At 39.8% G+C, this 20445-nt stretch overlaps 1 protein-coding gene across 8 annotated transcripts in view; it reads left to right on the top strand.

The window, feature by feature from the left end:
- Positions 1 to 20445, top strand: part of ENOX1 (ecto-NOX disulfide-thiol exchanger 1) — a 365243-nt gene that overhangs the window by 210297 nt on the left and 134501 nt on the right. For 7 of the 8 annotated variants that reach the window (XM_040541556.1, XM_040541497.1, XM_040541524.1 and 4 more), the window contains 2 exons: positions 13643 to 13778; positions 14617 to 14754. In XM_040541556.1, coding sequence (XP_040397490.1) covers positions 13769 to 13778; positions 14617 to 14754 — 148 coding nt within the window. In that variant the 5' untranslated portion in view covers positions 13643 to 13768. The remainder of the gene's footprint in view (positions 1 to 13642; positions 13779 to 14616; positions 14755 to 20445) is intronic. The other variant, XM_040541548.1, reaches the window with a different exon arrangement.

The raw sequence follows: 20445 nt of genomic DNA, 5'->3' as shown, positions 1-20445 counted from the left end.
GAAAATTTAAGAAGCCAGCGGGGAATTTTAAAGCATCATGAGGCAAGGGAAATATTTTTGGCCTGTGACTTTCTTTTGTTTTGCTATGCAACAGGAATGATACTCTAGATAGAGTTGTACAGTCATAATAAACAGATCCTGCATTCAACAAATGCATCTGATTCTGTTCAGTGTTTAATCACCCACAAAAGCTGCCTCAGATGCTCTTCCACCAGGAACAATATCTCCTAATTAACTGTAATTAAGGTATATTATAACAACAGGATGTGAAACTAGATGGATCTGTCTCTTGACATTTCAAATTTGGATAATTTTTTTTTCTGCCAAGTCTCTTAATATGCTTCAATTAATGATAGCAGAGGCCAGGCCAATCTCAGTGATGGATCTGCATACGTGATTCTTAGTATAACTGAGATGAGATGGAGCATGAATCTTTTCACCATTAAAGCCCCCTTAGAAACATACATGGTCCCCAATTAAGCCTAATTTACTGGCCCAGATGTTGATTACTAGGAAGGCAAGGGTAAAAGCTTCATCACCTTATCCTGGAAAGTGTAAGGTGAGAGCCCAAGATGAGAGAAAAATCTGGCACCTTGTCTGCAGGCTCTTCAGAGAATCCATAGCCACTTGTAGCAGATATGGCATCTCTTCACTCACTGAGAAGCCATGTGAATCTGTTTTATTCATGCACTTATCAAGTAAATTTTTAATTTGAGTGGCCCAAGGAAGTGCTTCAATAAACATCTAGAAAATTATTGCTTCTCCTCTGAGCTGTAGTCTTCACAAACTAGTAAGTATTTGGAGGACTAATCAGAAGTAAAGCTGATACATATAGTATGGATCTAGACAGCTTAACAATGCAGACTTTTTAAACTATTCCTGAAAAAAGGGAAATTTCCAACCTAAAGAGAATTTCCTAGCTCAGGTGTTCCTGGGTGCATAATTAAACTGAATTTGCTGATCCCTTGCCACTAGCCACAGCTGTCCTAAAGAAGAGTAACAACAACATTGCATTTCTACTAGTTAACAGCTTTGCATTTCTACCAAGACTGAAATCTTGCTTGTACCCTGAAATATACATTAACACATCAATGTGCTACAGCTCCATCTGGTGACTCTTCGCAAACCTGGTGATGATGCTTCACTGTGTGTCATTGATGCACTTCACAATGTCGTTAGCTTATGGGACCTGGGGAGGAAATCACCATTTCAAAGAGGAGCACAGATGAAGCTAGGTTTCTGCAGAGTTTAGTATGGTGTATAGGTATTTGCCTGCAATTATCTATTAGGTGTCATCAAGTGTATGCAATCAGAAGGTTTCGTGTAAAAACAGTGGGGAAAAAAGTATGAAAAGCATATCTCTCATGCTACTCCACTGAGCAGCTCTATTATGATAAGGACTTAATTTAAGTGATCTACTATATCTATGATTACAGAATATAATCATGTTCCTAGGATATATATTTTTTCTTCATCTCTTTTTAGCTACCTCTGTTCCCTGTAACTTCGTAAAGAAAATATTTGTATAGATTTATTTGAATTGTGTTCCCAAGCATCTTTACTGTAAATCAGTTCCCTAATTGAGAAATGACATGATTACAAACTTTCAGTTTTCTTTTAAGATACTGGTAAACAATTTTTTTAAAGTCTCATATTTTGTTTGCATCTTATGTGCCCATACTCGCTTGATCACACTCAGGAAATATTTTTGTACACTGCCGCTATGCATGACTAAGAAAGGAGCTGTAGATAGAACAAGATGAGATACAGGCTGTAATTTACACCTGACAGAGTGTGAATTTCATTGCAAGTCCTTTTAAAGGAAACTTGCCATTTTCTCCACATTCAGATAGACAGTGATTCCAAAAAAAAAAAAAAAAAAAGAAGATCATTGTCTTTTTTGTGTGTTTGTTTGGTTTGTCTGCTTTGGTTTTCATTTTTCCTAGAAAAAAAAATAATAATAAATATATATATATATATATAAAAATATATATTCCTTGACCTAATGCAATCTTGTTTTATCTTCAGGCACAGGTCATGGTCCTGTCATGCTGAACATACCCTATAAGCAGAGAACAGCCTGACTATGCAAGATTAATGAAGTGCAGGATAAAAAAATATTATCACCCCATTTCGTGGGTGGGGATCAAGGCACAGACAGTTTAAATGACTTGCCCAAGGTCTATTGCAGAGCTATTTGAGGAACAGGAATCTCCTGGATCCCCATCCAGTTGCTTTTCTATTTCTAATGGACAGTAGAGCCCTTATTTGTTTTGGTTGAACTGCAATTTCAGGTAGTTTAGAAGATATTTAGAGATAGAAGGGGTCTATTAGTCTTTCCCACTGAAAGAAATATTAGCAGGCAATTAAAAGAATAATAAATGGGACCCATTCAAACTGCTCTGCTTGCTGTTGCTCTGAGCTTCAAGCAAGAAGGTACACAGAGGTCATTTCACCTGACCGCTTATATATCAGAGGCCACTGGTGTCACCCAGGCACTACTAAATTAAACCATATATTTCAGACAGAAATTCACTGGTCTCACAAAACATTGTCTATCCAGACTGTAAATTCAAAGGACTGGGTTTTGTCTCTGCATGCTTCTGTTTTGCACTCCTGCAGTGTCACCTGGACAAACAAGGACCATTCATACTTCTATTGGCTTAATCCCCCGCATCATCACAATTATTTTGAATAATTTGATGCCTTCTAGCTTAAACTAAACCAAATAAAACCAAGTGAGCAGAGATGGTGTCAGAAAGGTGTGGGCAGTGACCCTGGTACCTCCTGAGTGCCAGAAAAGCTCATTTCCCAAGCAACAAGTGATAGAACAAGAAGAAATGGCCTCAAGTTGCACCAGGGGAGATTTAGATCGGATATTAGGAAAAATTTCTTTACTGAAAGGGTTGTTAGGCATTGGAACAGGCTGCCCAGGGAAGCGGTTGAGTCACCATCCCTGGAGGTATTCAGAAGACATGTAGATGTGATGCTTAGGGACATGGTTTAGTGGTAGACGGTTGTATGTGATGATCTTAGAGGTCTTTTCCAACGTAAATGATTCTGTGATTCTATAATTGCTGCTGTAGGGATGATATCAAGTGGTGGCTATCCAGCTGTGCTGGGGGAGCTGGGGGGAACTGCTGCAACCCTGGGTCTTCTGGGCTAGTACCTCTGTCCTCTGAAAGTTCAAGGGGTGAAGTCAAGACTTGGTCCCGGGAGAGCATGGTACAGAAGTTTGCTGGATGACAACGTAAGAAAACAAGTCTAAAGCCATCAGTAACCATATTCATAGCTACAGGCCAAATGCTTTATTCATAATGTTGCAGTGAAAGTATTAACATTACATTTGTTTAAAAAGTAACTAGTAGGCCATTTGTGACCCTCATGATACATGTTAAGCAGTGCTCTACTGGTTTACACTGGTTGCATTCTGCTTTATGTTTTCCAGAGGGTCAGTGTGCAATGATTTTTACAGCAGTAACAAATGCTATTTATGAATATAAGTAACTAATTTACCAAAGTTTCACACAGTGACTTCACGGCTTCTGCTTCACAGTTAAAGGTTCTGGAAACCTTTTGGTCCTGCTGTTGACTTTGGGTTGTTCCTGTTTGTATCTTGAAGCCTGAAAATACTTTATTACAGTAAAGTAAATACATTATTCTTGTTATTGCCCCTGTTATTAGAAAATATTTACATAGTGCAGTAAATTTACATTGTACTTTGCCAATGTAGATAAAGGCAAATTCTCTGCCCTGAAGAGCTCATAATTCAAATAAGGCAAGACAAACAAATGCACAATACTCCAGGAAAGGGTGGTTGAAAGCATTGTTAGCTATGTGAAAGGGGTGAAGGGCCTGCATGAGGAGAGAGGGGGATGCTATCATTATCAGTGTTCCTAATATTATGTCACAGTAGCATCTTAAAAGTCTCAAAGGGCTGAAGATCCAGCTGTATGAGGTGCAAAAGCCTGGCAGGAGGGCAGCCCTGCCCATGACTCTTGGAACATCATTGACTCGCTGAAATCCAGTCCCAGGGGGCTCCTGGATGAAGCCAGCACCAGCCCAATTACAGCACAAGGAGCACTGGGTCTCCAGTTGGTTTTAGTCCTCTTGGGGTGGAGGGGGTGTTAGCCAGTAAAGGTACAGCAGGATGAGATGGTGGGAGGGAAGGCTTTTAGCACCATCATAACCACCATGATCTGCAGCTGGAACCCCATCTGCCCCAACCCCGGGGAAGCCAGTTACAAGGGAGAAGCCCCAAAGCATTTTTCGTTGCCTGATCATAGCTGATGCACAGTCTCTGATGGTCTCCTGATAAGGCCTCGTATTAAATATGGGATTGCCTCTCCCTCTGTGGGAGCGAATCATAGAATCATAGATTATCCTGAGTTCGAAGGAGACACCAGGATCATCGAGTCCAACTCCAGCGAAAGAGAAGGAAGGTGTACAAGTGTCCTCTGAAGAAAAGCACACAGGCAGAGTATGTGATATTCCTGTTTGCAGTCCTACAGTAATTGCTTCATGATCCCATATGCAACTACTTAGAAAACAGGTAGAAAATTCTTGGTTCCACTTCACAATGTAATTCAGCCTCTGCTGAAAGGCATTGGGTATCAGGGAGAACAAAGAGCCTGGAAGCTCTGCTCCATCTTCTAAAAAATGGAAAACCTTCTCAGTTCCCCCCATTTACCCCCAACAACCAGACTGGGAGAAGCAAAAGAACAGAGGGAAACTCCATGTAGCTCTCCTCACCTTCTAATCAAAGGGGGGTACTGCCCCCAAGCATGGCGCAAAGGATAAAGAGAGCCATTTACTACCTGGTCAAGGCTGATGGGAAGAAATAGGGAAACCATGGTAGCTGAGTGGGGTTTGTAGCTGAGTGGTTCACTGATCTTTAAGAAGGGAGCTGCAAGGAGCAAAGGAGTTAAGCATCTGGGAAAGAAACAGGGCTGAGGAGAAACGATTCATTTGGAAGTGGGAAGAAAAGGGCCAGAATGAGTTTTCTCTCCAAAGAACAGATAGATGTAGGGCAATACAGTTGTAGGAAATGTGTGTGAGTGGGCAGCTCCTGTTGTCAACCACTAATAGTCATATGTTGGCATATTCACTGGGAATGGGCAGGAAAAAAATCAGAAAGCAAGCCATCTCTCTAAATATACATTTGTGTCTATATCTGGGGACATTCTCTTGAGTTACAGCAAGCTGTAGTCATTTCTGTTCTCCTGAGCTTTGCTGTGCTGGAGTTTCCAGCCAGGCAAAGGACAGGACTGGGAGCTGAGTCCCTTGGGATTGACAGGTGTACTGGGATTCATACGGCAGGTAGCTGAGTGGTGGCTGGGCTCATGAGGCACAATTTGATTAACCCAGATCATCTCTGAGGCTTGTTTCATTGCCTTATCAGGTAGGAGTCTGAAACAGGCCATCTGAAGTATCTCATTCCCCCCATTGGCAATTTTGGCAGTGGGAAAGCTCAGGCTTAGGCCTGAGGCATAGGCCTCACACTTGATGAGATGAATCCCTTCTTCTCTTAATGAAACAGCACAGTGTAACAGACAATACTGATTCTTGATAGTGAAGAGGTATTCGGATGAGGGAATGGCCCATGGCAGAGTCAGGCAAGAGATGTGCCTTTTTTGTTGTAAGGGGAAACATGGAGTCAATGGATGGAAAAACAAACAAACAAACAAACAAGTCAAAGAAAAGCAAAGAGGAAAATTGTGAGGTAAATGGAGAAGAACAGGCAATACGCTAAGAGGAATGGAAGGAATACAAGATAAATGAGACCAGAGAGCACACTACCAATTCAGAGCTTATAGTTGGGAAAAAAGATCCTGAGTGTGACGAGCTAAGAGGTGATGGCAGCTTTTGGAGAGAGGAGAGATGCAGGTTGATAGAAGAGATATTGAGTTTTTCTCATAAGCAGAATTTTTCATCAGAAACCTTGAATTAAAACAAAACAAATCTAAACCTCTCTTCAGGTGTTTCACCTGAACTCTCACTGAGAAAATACATGGTGGTCTTGCATAAAATTTTGTTCTATACGATTTTAGATCGCTTCATTACCCCACGAAATAGTGTTCTGCAGGTCACCTGGGAACTTCAGCAAGGACACTTAGATGTCACCTCTTGTCACAATTTTGTCCAATGATAAAAGTGTATTTTAAAAATATGAAAATAGTTTGATTGACAAGTTGTTTTTTTTTTCTTTTTTTTTTTTCCCATGAAACTGCCTGAAAAGACAGGCTGCTTTAACTCCAGGAGTTCAATTATACAGACTGTGAAGGAAAAGAAAAATGATAATGAATGCATTTTAGAAACTTCTAAAAAGTTACTTAAAATAGATTTTCCACACATAATGTTGCCATGTGAAACTCAACTGTCTCCTGGTCTTCTGCGCCTTGAAGAATGCAGTGTGTGTTCATTTGGAAATTCAGTAATGAGGCTCCCCCCTCTCATTCTGATGGACTGCATGATACTGTCCCTAACGGTCCGCCACAGGCAGGGCTTACCCATTAAACTGCATTTTTTCAAGGGGTGGCATGGGAGTGATTTTGCTTCAGGTTAGCCAGGAAGCTAAAATGCTCTTTCTGGGAGTGTGTCCCAGCTTGCTTTGGTCTTTTTTTTTTTTTTTTTCCCTCTTTTGTCTGTATTTCTTTTTTTAGAAAAACAACCCCCATTGTATTGCAGTTGCCTGAAGTAGCTCTAGTAAACACAAGGTAAGGGGTGTTGCGCAGCAGAGTGGGAGAGGGTGTGATGTGTGCTGCATTTATGTAGGTGTTCCCTCAAGCCAACAGAGATAAGAAATAACATGTATAGCTCGCATCTAATGACTGCCCCAGGTGCTGTATGGCATCAAGGAGGCATTCCAGCACCTCTCGTGGGAGCATTTCAGTATTCAGCCTTCCAGTGAAGTTGCTGAAGTCTGTTTGCTCAAGACATGCTTTGGGTGCCTTCTCTTCTGTCTGAAATGCAGTGACGTGGGAATGTCACGTTTCTAAAGCAGTCAGTGGCTTTCAGTAGAAAAGAGCATGACACAAGGACTAGTCTTAAAATACTGCTGTTAGTAATTAAAAGGTTTTAGAATCATTCTTTATTTGCGCCATATAAATTCTTAATATGCAGAAATTTAAAGGAAGAGTTGGTTTAAGAGGCTACTGGCCTCTTAAATGGGAAGCAAGTGATTCAAAATTTCAAGTCATCTTGAAAGAGGGAGAAATGGAGACGCAATCACCATTCACAATGGTGTTTTGTGTTCAAGTAATAATCAGGCTTATTTTTATCATGACTACACTGCATCACAAGCTGGCAAAGTTGCTTTTTTTTTTTTCTTTTTTTTTTTTTTTTCCTTCCAGATGATTTTGGTACTGCATATGCTTTTTTTATCACCAAGCTGGACTTCTGTAATGCTTTGCTTAATGTGCCTCCAGATTCTGTTATTTATAGACTTCAGCGTATTCAGATTGCAGCTGCTAAAATACACACAAAAGAAAAAGCACATTTGTAACCTGTTAAGTCTTTGCTCTTCAATGCCAGAGAAGATCAGGATTTAGCATGAAATATTATGGGGTGACCTTACAAAGAGCATGGCAAGCACACCTGTTTATCAGGAAGACTTTTGTTTTATTTTTTTTTTTTCACACCAAAATCTTCCAGTGTTCTGCTTTTGGAGGGAAGTCCGGTCTTTGTGTGTTCTACATATTATCTTCAAAAAGTGCTAGGGCAGAGGATTTTAGTAATGCAGCATCTCAAACGAGCTGTTCTTCCAGAAAAATGTGTTTTGTGCAAATTGGCTTTGTTAAATTTAAAAGGAAACTGTAAATATATCGTGGTTTTCTTTAAGTTGTCTTAGTCCTATCAGTACGGCTGTGACTTACTCGTTAACTGTTTTTCAGCAAAAATTGGTGGAGAGTATCCTTTGTAAATATGTAGAAACATACTTAGTGTACATAGTGAAAAATGAAATCTCTTAATGCTACAGCCTATGTTTTATGAGTTTATAAGATGAAAATGTAGTTTTTCTACACACATTCTAGGCACAGTTTAGAATGAACATAGGTGTTATAATTAATTCAAAATACAAAAAATCAGAAGAATTATGTAAGTGAACATGTAACCAGAGCTCCTATTTTGGCACTAAGGGTAGGACCCTTCTTGTCTTCACTGGCTTTTGCCTAATAAAGCTGTTTTGTTAAGGAAAGTGCCAATTCCTTCAAAATCAATCTTTTCTTCCAAAGGCATCCAGTAAGCGGGAGTCTGACAGACAGAGCCAGATAAATAGGGTGACTCTCTGGAGACCCTGGAAAGCATCTAGCCTCTCTCCAGTAGAGCTGCAAAAGACTGAAGCATATGATAGATACTTAACTTAGGGTCCTATCCCAGAAAATAAGATGTTTTCTAAAATGCTCTGGTACCTCATGTATTTTATTTATTGAATTTGTAAACATTTTTTACAAATTGTTGTTGGAAAAGTTCAATTTCTTCAATTTCTTTTGAAGTTCATAATTTAGGTGAGTTTTTTTTTTTAGCTGTTAACATGCCATTAACCATGCAAAAATATAAGACAATGCCTCTTTTTCATACGCTGCATATGCAACATTAGTGGGTAAAAGCCATCTTCAGTGTCACATTGGAAGTGTTCTTTCATTTTACATGCTCCAGGCAGGATGGCCATGGTAAAAACACATCATGTTCATTGTTAGTACCCACAGCTTTCTTCTTCATCCAGAAATGGTCAGGAAGACATGGGTAGTGATTCTCATAAAATCTTTGCTTCTCTCTCTCATTTATTTTTCTTCTTTCTTTATTGGGAGTCCTGTCAACATCTCTAAAAACAGAAACACTGGGAAGACCCAGTACAAAACACTTGATGCATTTTAGAAGACAGCAGGAGGTAGCCTGGAAAATGACCTGTGCTTTGGCAGGTCAGGTGGAGTGTGACCAACCTAATGACCGTCATCCTATGAATCACAGTAAGCAATAGGAAATGCTTCACACATGCTGTTCGTGTAAGAACTGAAAAACTTTCCTAGGTGTAACACGATGCCACATCGCTCCAGCCACCTGCATTGTCATGAGAATTGTCACCAGTACTTTCTAATGGCTTTGCAACTTTTAGTCCCAGGTTTCAAAAGATTGATGGCATCGGTCTTTTCCTTGAAGGATTTAGTGGTCACTAAAATGAGACAGAGCGGCGAAACGACTTGAGGTCATGGAGCAGATCAGTGTCAGAGCCAGGCAAAGAACCTCCTCCATGCATCCTGGGGCTGGCCGCTGACCCAGCACTCCACAGAGCCTCATTACCATGGTGCATTTAATCAGCTTCACTCCGTGTCGTAATTCACTGTCTGTGGTGTTATAGATATCTAAAGGGTAGGATTTTAACTTAGCAATCTGCTGTGTTATTGAATTAGTTTTATGTTGTGTTAATTTCTTTGTCTCACAGCATTCATTGCCTGTGATAATTGATGCACAATATATAACCAACTTCTGTATTCATTTGGGTAACTGCATTTAATTGCCTGGTATAAAATATGCGTGCTAAGTGCAATCTGCTATGACTGCTTTGACTGAGAAGTGCTCATTGGTATGGACTTGAGGGTGCTTTATCTTTCTGACAACCTGTCTGAGGGAAGTCTAAATGTCTCGCACAATCTACCATGCAAGGATTGGTACTTGCATTGTGTCTGCAGAAAGTGAGGCCACAAAAAGTGTCCCAGGGAATCGCTTTACAGTGTTTGGTGTTAGAAATTTGTTAATTAGAAGCTCTAAAGAAATGAAGTTTTTATTAATACACCTGCTCCCCAAAAACCTCCAGAACCATCAGCACCCGGAAGACTTTACACGTTTTCTCCTGTAGATCAGTATTATGGCTTTATTGCTTCCCAAGTTACTCCCCCTCCCTGGAGTAAAGCTACTCCCATGCGCAAATGTTTATGTACGCAGATTTTTTTACATATATCTTCAGGTCATTAATGCCCAGAAGAGTACTAATGATTTATAGATCAGGAGAGCTATCTAAAGGTGTGATGTCAATGAGATGGTGTTGATTAATACCTGCTCATTATACACAGGGTGCCTGCATAAGCTTGCACTCTCTTGGATGTTTAACAAGTATCACAGTTATTCCTTTTATTTTTAAGAAAGTAAGAATCTTTACTATCAGACGTATTTCTCATCACACATCACTTGTCTTTTATATGACCTAGAGTGAGGGTTTACTTGTTTCTCTAGCTTGTTTTGTTTCCAGTGTCATGAAGAATATAATAGTGCAGTATCTGAGCTATACAAAGAAATGCTGAAATTTGCCCAAAGCTGATTTTATTTTAAGAATTAATGAAACCTCCCCCTATTCGAATTTTCAGAAGTTTCTTGATGAAAACTAAAGGTTGAGTGTCAATTATGTGTGAAGTTCCTGTAAGATTATTTTAGCCATATTATGCTGCTCTCTATTAATGTAATCTTTGAGTTGTCAGTAGAAGGGATCTTCACAATTAGTATTTTTCTTTTAAGAGAGCTAGTTTCTACAGTCTGTGTCCTTCAGGATGTAGCATTAGTTCTGCCTGTAGCTTGCTGCAAATTATTCAGTGTTCATAGGTGCCTTTATGCTTGTTATTCAGCTCTCTTCCACTGACAAAATAGCCTGCAGCAGTTCTTGGTTAGATAGGACTAGTTCCACTTTAGGCTCCTTGCGTGCTCTTTGTGCTTTTTCCCCTGGTTCAGCCTGCACTGCATCCAGATCCTGCTGATCTGTTCTTGATGGCTAGAGAGAAAGCAAAACTGCCAAGAGCCAGCGTGGGCTATGAGAGTGTGTTTTGAGCAAAAACTTTCGTGGCGCACTGGACAGAGATGGTGGCATAGCCCAATAGGGGATTCACAAATAACCCCATATTCATGGTGGTATTTTCTTTGTCCTCTGCAAGGACTTTAACAAATGCTTGTGGCTAATTTATGAAAATATACCAAAATTTGAAATAGATGAACAACCTGGTAAAAAGCAAATGCAAAAGAAGTCACATATTAGTTCTCAGTAGACTGAGGTGTGTTTGTTTAGCCCAAGGTCTGAGTCTTTATGGGCCAATTCCCATTTCTGGCAGAGCTAATACAGCTGCAATTTGGGCTGGGGGGGAAGAGAGCATGAAGTTTGGTAGCAGACCTTGTAATGTCACCCAATGCACACCATGAGGCAGTAAAACATCCAGAAGCAATCCAACATCCCGTTTTTTGCCCCTTATCTCATAATCCATGCTGGTCCGAGATACCTGTGCAAGTCTTCTGACACCATGGGGAAACACCTCCTCTATTCCCAGCAGTTAGGGGGGTACATGATGGAAATAAGCAACTAGCCCACAACAAGGTGTGGAGAGGCTTTTCATTGCTATTTCTTTGCAGTTTTGAGATGTTCCTTCCTGCACCAGGGCAAGAAGGTTCCTGGTCACAGGAGAAATGCATTAGGGCACCCAGATCCGTGCCAGGGGGGTATATGGATCCATGGGTGTTAGGTGAACCACACTCATCTGGGTTGTTCAGCATCTGTTTGTGAATCAGATTGATTTGTGAATGATTCATGAAGAGGAAAGGGGATGTGCAGAGTGAGAAATATCTTATTGACAAGCAATTATTCAGCCAGCTTTAACCTCAAAATAGATGTTTGTGGTCAAAAGTTTATAGCCTGAGTAGAAAGAGCTAAGTACAATTTTAAGGAGCTGAATAAGAGACACCCAATTTTTAAAAACATGACATAAATCTTGGGTGGCTTGCCAAGATTAACATAAGTTAATCGTGTTCCCTGCAGAGGATTTTTGTTCAATGTTTTTTTTGTATTTATAGATGTTATTTGGCAGCTAATTTTATCATGAAATTATTTTATGTTTTGTATAATGAATAGTGGAGATCAAATAGGAATTGGAATTGCAAATTTGAATATTAAGAGTTGATAAATATTGACTTTTAAATAGACCCACTGTAGATTTGAACAAAATACTTTTTAACCTAGTATGCTGGTTATTTGAAAATTACAACATACAAAAAAATGTAGAGTATTGTCTGATCCTGACTCTTTCTTTGCTCTTACAGCTATTAATTTGATCATGTCCCTATGAAGTGATCTGTACAGTGTCAGAGAACTATAAAACTTTCTAGCTTGTACTTTATGCACATCATATGAAAAAAGAAAAGTGTGGGAGGTGCTCAAATAGAGCTAAAATACAGCATAATCACTTTAATTGTTTCTTTTCTAAAGATGAATTCTTAGGGTTTGCATGTTGGAAACCTGATAATTAAGATCTTTCAAGTACTTTTTAAAAAGACAGTGCAAGTGTCTTTAGGGCTGAGCAAGTCACCAACAGGCACCTGCCTGGCATTCATGACTCCCCTGTAAAGCTTGGAAGCACTCGGTCAGAGGTTGTGCTATCTCCCTACTGGTACCAAAGACTGTAGATCAGACCCTCTTGGCTTCCGGACAGCCATAAATAAATAAATAAATAAATAAATGTAGCTAATGCACATATCTAACATGGGTATATGTTTCTGTTCATCTCAACCTCTTCTAGCCTACAGAAAAGATGGGGAGGGACTCTTTGTCAGGGAGAGTAGTGACTGGACAAGGAGTAAAGGCTTTAAACTAAAAGAGGGTAGGTTTAGATTAGATATAAGGAAGAAATTCTTCACTCAGAGGGTGGTGAGGCACTGGCACAGGTTGCCCACAGAAGCTGTGGATGCCCCGTCCCTGGAGGTGTTCAAGGCCAGGCAATATGGGGCTTGGAGCAACGTGGTCTGGTGGAAGGTGTCCCCTCCATGGCGGGGGGGTGGAATTAGATGGTCTTTAGGGTTCTTTCCAACCCAAACCATTCAGTGATTCACATGATTCTCGGTGTTTTCTCCCTCTGCTGTGGGTGCTGTGAGCTCACAGCTTTTGGTCACACCTCATCCTCTCTTCAGTCTCCTTTACCATAAGCAATGCAATGACACAGTGAACTTCTCTAACAACAACAGCAAAAAGTTACTGTTACGTAAAATGCACGGTCTGACAGATATCTGATGAAAGCAGTGCATTTTAGCTGGAAGCAGATTCTCCACTTTCACTTTGAGCTACCTAACCTTTCTGAGGCAAACATAGCGTGCTAGTTAAGGCGCAGGCATCATCCTCAGCTCTGTTAGGTTTTCTTACATTTTCACACCTCTGCGCATTCCTTTCTAAAATTCATTGCAGTTTTTTTTTTTTTTTTTCCTTTTCATTTCATAACAGGAGACTATTTCCTGAAACTTGCAACATCAGTTAATTGTTAACAGTTAAAAAAAAAAACAAAAAACAGAAAACAAAAAACATATTCAACCCTTAAAATGAGCTTTTTCAGCCAATGCCTTCATACTGAGGAGGCTGTGTAGCTACTGATAAGGCCTAATTTGTGAAGGGCTTTTCAGTCAGAGGCAAGCTGTCTGACAGTTCCTACATGGCACTGGTTGTTTAGAGGGCTAAGATTCATTGAAAATCTTCACTGAAATGGGTGCAAGGAGGCTGGGGCTGGTGGTCCAGTGCGAGTGGGCAGAAGCATCATTCAAGTGGCTTCCCAGAGTGGTCCATCGTTTTGCAACTATATTCTGACTGTGGCACTTGATGGTTGATTTCATTTTTTTTCTGTTTCAGAGCCTAATGAGCTGTGTGTGGGCCCTGCATTCAGTGACATCCCATTTTAAGATGCTGCTAATACAGTAGCTAATTTTTCCTTGCTGAAGAAGTCTAACAGAAGCAAAAGGAACTGGTGAAAAAGCAATGGCTGCCGGTAAATATCTCAGGTCTGCACAGGTTGTAAGGAAATAGGTAGGAGATGGTTTCAGCTGTGATGGGATGGATGCACAAATGTGCAATCACAACTTGTGTTTTGGGATTCAGCATGAGGAGGGTACCATCCCTTAGCTATCCAACCCACTCTTCCTTCCCCAGTCCAGGAATCCATACCTGGGCTCAGTCTTTTTTGACCATATTAATCATAACTCTCTTTTGTTTTCAGAACAAAACTTGGTGTTTTGCATAGCGAAACAACTGGTTATAACCTCTTTTTAGTTAGGGGATAACATATTCTTAAATCCTCTATAAAAAATTGTATGTCATGGGAAGCGGGTTTTTGCTTGGGATGTGTTTGGTTCTCACAGCTTTCTTACAGTCTGCCATAGATTATATACAATTAAATTATATCAGAGGACTACAGGATAATTCAATCGTTGGCAGGGATCTCAGGAGGTCTCCAGTCCAACCTGCTGCTCAAAGCAGGGCCAGCCATTGGGTCAGACCAGTTGCTCAGGGCTTTACCAAGTTCACTCTTGAAAACTGCCAAGGTTGTTGACTGTACAGCTTGTTCCACTGCTCGACTCCTCCTCATGGTGAAAAAGTTTGCCATATAATCTGCTTGAATTGTTCATGCTTCATTTTATGTTTGCTGAATATTTCCAATGTCTTCATCATTTGCTATACAGTACCAAGCACTATTATCAGTTGTCTGAAAGGTGAAACATAATTAAGAAACAGAACAGTGGTTGTGATACCTCATTTTCACTGACAGTTCTGGTTAATAAAGCTGCGATGTTAACTTTTCTACTTAGAACGTGTTTCTTCTCCTGCAGCAGCTGATGGTTTGGGAAGTATAGCTATAGATACCACGCAACTGAACATGTCAGTCACTGATCCAACAGCTTGGGCCACAGCTATGAATAACCTGGGGATGGTTCCAGTAGGACTAGCTGGACAACAGCTTGTGACAGGTAAGACTTTTCTTTTAAAAGAGTTCTGTTTTACTAGTCCATGGATTCTTTGCAACCTTTTAGAAATATCTGGAATGATTTCTGAGGATATATTTATATTTTATATTCTGAAAACACCATCTATAATTAATATTGCATACTGTATAGTAGTCTTTTTTTGTACTAGGTGTATAATCCACATTATATTTTAGCCTTGTGGAAAGCCAAAACTCTGGGGAAAATGGACAACTAAACCATCGATCTTCAAGCTGAGTCAAGACCAGGGGCCAGGTCATATAAGAGGAATGTTTGGTTTTGTTTCTCCGTTCAAGCAGGATATCTTGAGGTTCTGCCAAGGAACACCACGGACTAGGACCTTCTGACTGGAGAAAGATTTTGAAGCTACATTAATTAGGCAGAAAATCATGTAGTCTGTTCAGTTCATACGCTCAGCTAATATTAGTGAAGTGAAGCTTTCCCATCAGGTATTTTATTATTTACTCTCTGCCTGACTCCATAAATTGATTTCTAGAGGTAGTTCTTGTTTGATTTTGTTATTTCACTTTTAGTTTGGGAGAATGTGTCAGGAAATCACTCACTCTAACAATAATAAAAATAATATTTTGAAACCAGCATTATTTCACAGACTAGTCCAGACATTATCAGACTTCACTGTCACCAGTAGAACTCCAGTTAGGTGGGATAAATTAAACTTTATTGTTCCTGTGAGGTAGAAAAAGATTATTTTTATGTGGGTGGGTGCCCCACAGATGCAAGCCATGAGCCAGACATACGACAGGTCCCCTCTGGAATATGTATCTTTAGCTTGAGAAGAGCAGTGCAACATGTGGATCAGAGCTGCCTCCTGTCTTGTCTGTGCCTGTCTGTAGACTTGGATGCAGTAAGCCAGGTCAGGATGTAAATCACTTTGTCTGCCTCACCAGGGCTGCGTGACACTTAATTTTGGCCAAATATGTCCCTTTCTGGGACTGGGAACTGAGTGGAGCTGTGCCAGTTCACAGATGATGGTCTGGCTCTGAATTACCTATTTTACAGGCGGGTAAACTAAGCTGCACAAAAGTTGATTTATGATGAATCGGCCTCAAGCAGAGAGTTTACCTCGTAGAGGCCATCATCTGGTTCTTTAACCCCATGCTTCTGATTAAAGGAAACAAGCAGAACTGTCAGTGCCTGCCTCCCATGCTGCGCCGGTCCTGCACCCAGCAGAGGAGCGGTGGTGGTCCTCAACCCAACAGCCTAGAATAGAGCCCCAGGAATACTGGCCGGTGTTGATGGGGGCACAGCAGAGTGCATCACCAGAAGGTCCTCTCGCAGCAGCACCAAGGACTTGACTGGTCCTGGTGTGCCTCTCCCATGGGCTTGTGGGGAAATGGCGTTTCCCGTTATTTGGTGGGGCTTTGCCTGTAGAAGCTGAGGTTGTTGCTGGAGACTGTGGTCCCACCACACGGAGAGGAGAGGAGAAATCCCACCAAACTGGGGCAGGACCTAATGAACCCACTGTCCTTGTGAACAGATTTACTGATTCATGCTCATGTCCTGAATATGTGCTGAACTCAAATTCAATTACCTGAAAATGTCCAAATGTCAAAATCAGCTTCTCTGTGTTGATTTACAAGCATCTCAGCTGCATGTCCCATGGAGGTTTGCCCACCTTTTTGTCTTCTCCTCTTCCTCTGACTCCCCAGTTCTGGTGTAAGTTGTGTGAAGTGTGCTATGCAATCCCTACCAGGCAGTCTCCTTTCCTTTGCAATGCTTTTCCCTACAGGGCGGATCTCATGGATTTTATTTCATTGCCAGCTCCCTGCTGTAATTTCCATAATCATGTGTATCACGTATTGTAGTAGTGTTGTACAGGTCAGTTGGTATTTGTTCAGCATTTTCAATGTATGAAAGGTGCCATAAGTAATAAATATTAATTACTGAAGTGCTGCCTGCTTTCTCTACAGGTGTAGAATGACTTCTTTGTTTTCCCTTTCCTTTCCTTTCTTTGAGACTCTCTTGTATTTTTCAAGGTAAATAGGTGTTTTGACACTTCATTATATTTCCTTATGATTCATAAGTTTTTGACACATTTTCATCATGGCTAATCCATAATTTTTACCACAATATACCATGAAAAGACTTATAGACTTATTTGCAATGATATATTTATAAATATATTTACTGTGTCTGCATTCAACAACAGTTCCCATCACCATGTTAGATCAAATATCTAACCAGTCTATAGCCCTTTCTGACTTTTTTTCATTTTTTTTTGGTATTAATCCTATCAATGAAATAATCTCCCTCAGCAGTCACATATTGCTTTTTTTACTGCCATCTATGACATTTATCGGAGATGAAAATGAAACACCAGCGTTTTTTGTCTGCCTTTAAAAATAAATATTTTTATTTTATTCTTTTATTTTTCTGCCTTGGTGACAGCTAGGAAAGCAATAATTAGTTTAAAATTATCTTGGAGAGAGTGTGATCTTTCCTGCGTGTGCCTTTATAAACTGCGATAGTCTGAAATTCAGTGTGTGGTACTCATCTATACCCTGACGTATCTCCTATTTCTGTGATATTTCAGTTTCCAAAGAACTTATTCTATCATAGCCTTTCCTTCTCCAAACATACTGGTTCCTAATTCCTAAATTTCAGGGCATTTTTTCTCCCTTAGGTATGGCCTCCTTATGATCTACTAAGTCTCTTTACAGGGTTTTGCTGTTTTTTGTTGTTGTTGTTGTTGTTGTTGTTGTTGTTTTCTTTTTCCAACTAATGTTAACTTTGCTGCTGTGTAACATGCTGGGATTCCTGCCTCGTAACAGAGTTATGCTACCCACTTTGCAAGCTGTGAACTTCTTGCCTAGCCTGAGAGTTTGTTAAAATGACTACTAAAGCTTCTGCAACATCTGGCCAATTCTCTTCTCACAGTCTGGGACATAGCCTGTCTGGTCTGGGTAACTAATCAATTTTAAGCACTGCTAACCTTTTAATACCAGGTTAGATGATATCTGTACTCTATTTAATTCCTTATCTCCCAGTACTGCAAAATTGGATTTTTGATCTGGGCAAATGTCAGAGCCTTTCATTTGTCAAGATGAATTCTTGTTAATAGGTGTATAATATCTCTTCAGTTTCTACGTATATTCTGCTTACGCTTCTTGTTATTCTGAAAGCTCATCTTTTTTTTCCATAATATTTAGCTATTGTAATACATATACGCTAATATGCATTTATACACCATACATGTATAATTCATACAATAAACTGTAGTTTAGTATAGTTTAATAATGCATTAGTTAAAGTGTTAAAGACTGATCTGGAATAGCCTTGTCTGAAAAGCACGTTCATTCTAAACCTCCCCTTTTAGCAGGTTATAATTTTTTTTTCCAAAAAATTGCCTTTTAGACTGAAATTTCTTGGTCTTAGCCCGAGGTAAAAATTTTCTGGAAAGGTTGGAGAAAATCTACTAAACTGCTTTTGAATTATCCAGGCCTTAAAACTGCAATTTTCTATGCTTTGATACTTTGAGAAATATGGCCAGGTGAGAGGGAAAGGATAGTTTGTACTCCACGTTTCTGAGATCTGAATCCTCCCTTTGCACTCAGCAGTTCTGATTCAAGCACATCTTTCAATTATGTTCAAGTCCACTGTTTTGTTACATTTTAGGAACAGCAAAAAAACTTAGTGACCTGTGTCCAACTGAGAATGTTTTATTTTTGCTTTTACATCAGGATTTTTTTCAAGGCAAATTTGGCATTGCTGAATTTGGTGTCCTCATGATCTCTTTTGTTTCAGCAAATGGCAGCAGGTCACCTGTATTCTAAAGGACAACATCCTGCCAGAAAAATACTTTGGTTCTTCTAACACTAATGAGTCATTACTCCGGAAAACATGAAGCAATTTTGAGATGCTTTCCTCCACAATGACTTAGATGACCTAAACATTCATTAGTCAAAGGTGGTGTATGTCAAAAAGTTCACCAGTACAAATGAGTACAAAGAGTGGTACATTAGTGATAATTCTTCTAGACTTGCTTAAGACTGTGCCCTATGCTGCTTGTTTGTACTCTTACAGGAAAACAAACAAACAAACAAACAAAAAACCATAAGTGCAGACATCCCGGATGAAATTTATACATCTGCTCATAAGTCAAGGGTATGCCTGAAAACTGATGCCTTCTACTTATTTATGGGATAATTATTAATGCAAGTTCATCCATGTGAACCCAGCCAACATGCCTCAGCCTCAGGATATTAAAATTTCCGTGGCCTCCAGTATTGTTTTTGCTGAAGTTAGACTTTGACCACTTCTACAAAATCCTAGTGAAAACAGAGGCTAGTAAGCTTTGAAGCCTAACATCTTGGTTACCAAAAAGTATAGAAAAACTATACACCATTTTTGTGGCTTCAGGCATATGTTTTTTAGACACTGGAGGTTGTGAAATATTAGACACTTACATCAGCCTTTCTGTTTTTCCATTTGTCTTTGCTTTCCCCACACACTTGTCTTTTGACCTGATTTCAGTGGAACATAGAAACTGTCAGCTTCAATCAGATCACCTTGTTCAGGATTGTGCTTTTGACAGTGTTGAGTATCAGATACTTCACAGGGAGATGTAAAAGGCAAGTCAGCACTGAAGCGCTTCTCCCTCCAATGGGCTCTTCTCTTGATCATTAATACATAGAGCAGGATTCCCCAAACTAGAAGTTGTATTTCTAAATCAAGCCATAACTCAGCAAAACTTCACTTATGGAAGCAGCGCCTGTGACAGTAAGTGGTTGCAGTCCTGAAACTGTAACCCCAGAAGTACTTTTTGATAAAAGACAAAATTGGGAAATTTCAATCTAGAGACCCTTAAATCGCAAAACATGAGGTTAAATATCCCTCCCATAATTTTATTAGCTCAAGACCTCCAAGTCTTTGGAGACATAATATTCAGACTGTCTCTTTCTTGAGAATGAAGATTATAACTAAAGGCAAACATTATATCTAGATTACAATTAATCCCAAGCAATTTCCCATGTGATGAGTGTATCGTTGAGGACTAGCATAATGGCTTTTCCTTCTACTCACTCCACTAGCTTAAGAGGTCACTGACTCCCATGAAGAGGAGAAGAGAGGAGAAGGAAAAAAAACAAGGATTATATTAGAAAAATACAGGGTGGTCTGAGGCTTAAAAATTCCCTCACCAGTCTGCCTCAGCTATGGAAAAGTCTATTGAGCTTCACTGGATTTCTACCACAAAGTAGATGAGGCATTCTCAATGAATTATTGTCTACTGCAGATCATTGTATTCTGACTGAATTGTCCCTCATTGTTCTGGTTTGGTACTATTTTTGTAATGTTAATGAAGAACAATCAAATCTTGTAGGAAATCAAGGTATATTTGATTATATTCAGCAGTTCCCTGAAGAGAGGCTGTGCATTAAACAGTGTCGAAGACTTTAAGAAATCAGCTGGCCAGATGATTCTGCCAGTCTTGTGCATCTGGGGCATCTCCATTACTGGAGGCCTGGAGACATTGATATCCATCTGAGCAGTCTCTTCATTTTACCTGTGCTGTGCTATTACCTAGTAAAGCTTCCTTTTTCTGCACATCATTGTTAAGCCACTGAACCAATGTGCTAAGAAGCATATGACTTGAATCTTCTAAGACATGCTTAAGAAAACAGTTTCCATTTTTTTTTCTTAGTCAGTATTGAGCTC

Source organism: Cygnus olor, chromosome 1 (genome assembly GCF_009769625.2).
Source record: "Cygnus olor isolate bCygOlo1 chromosome 1, bCygOlo1.pri.v2, whole genome shotgun sequence".
NCBI classification, from domain to species: Eukaryota; Metazoa; Chordata; class Aves; order Anseriformes; family Anatidae; genus Cygnus; species Cygnus olor.
This window is presented reverse-complemented; position numbering and strand designations above follow the sequence as displayed.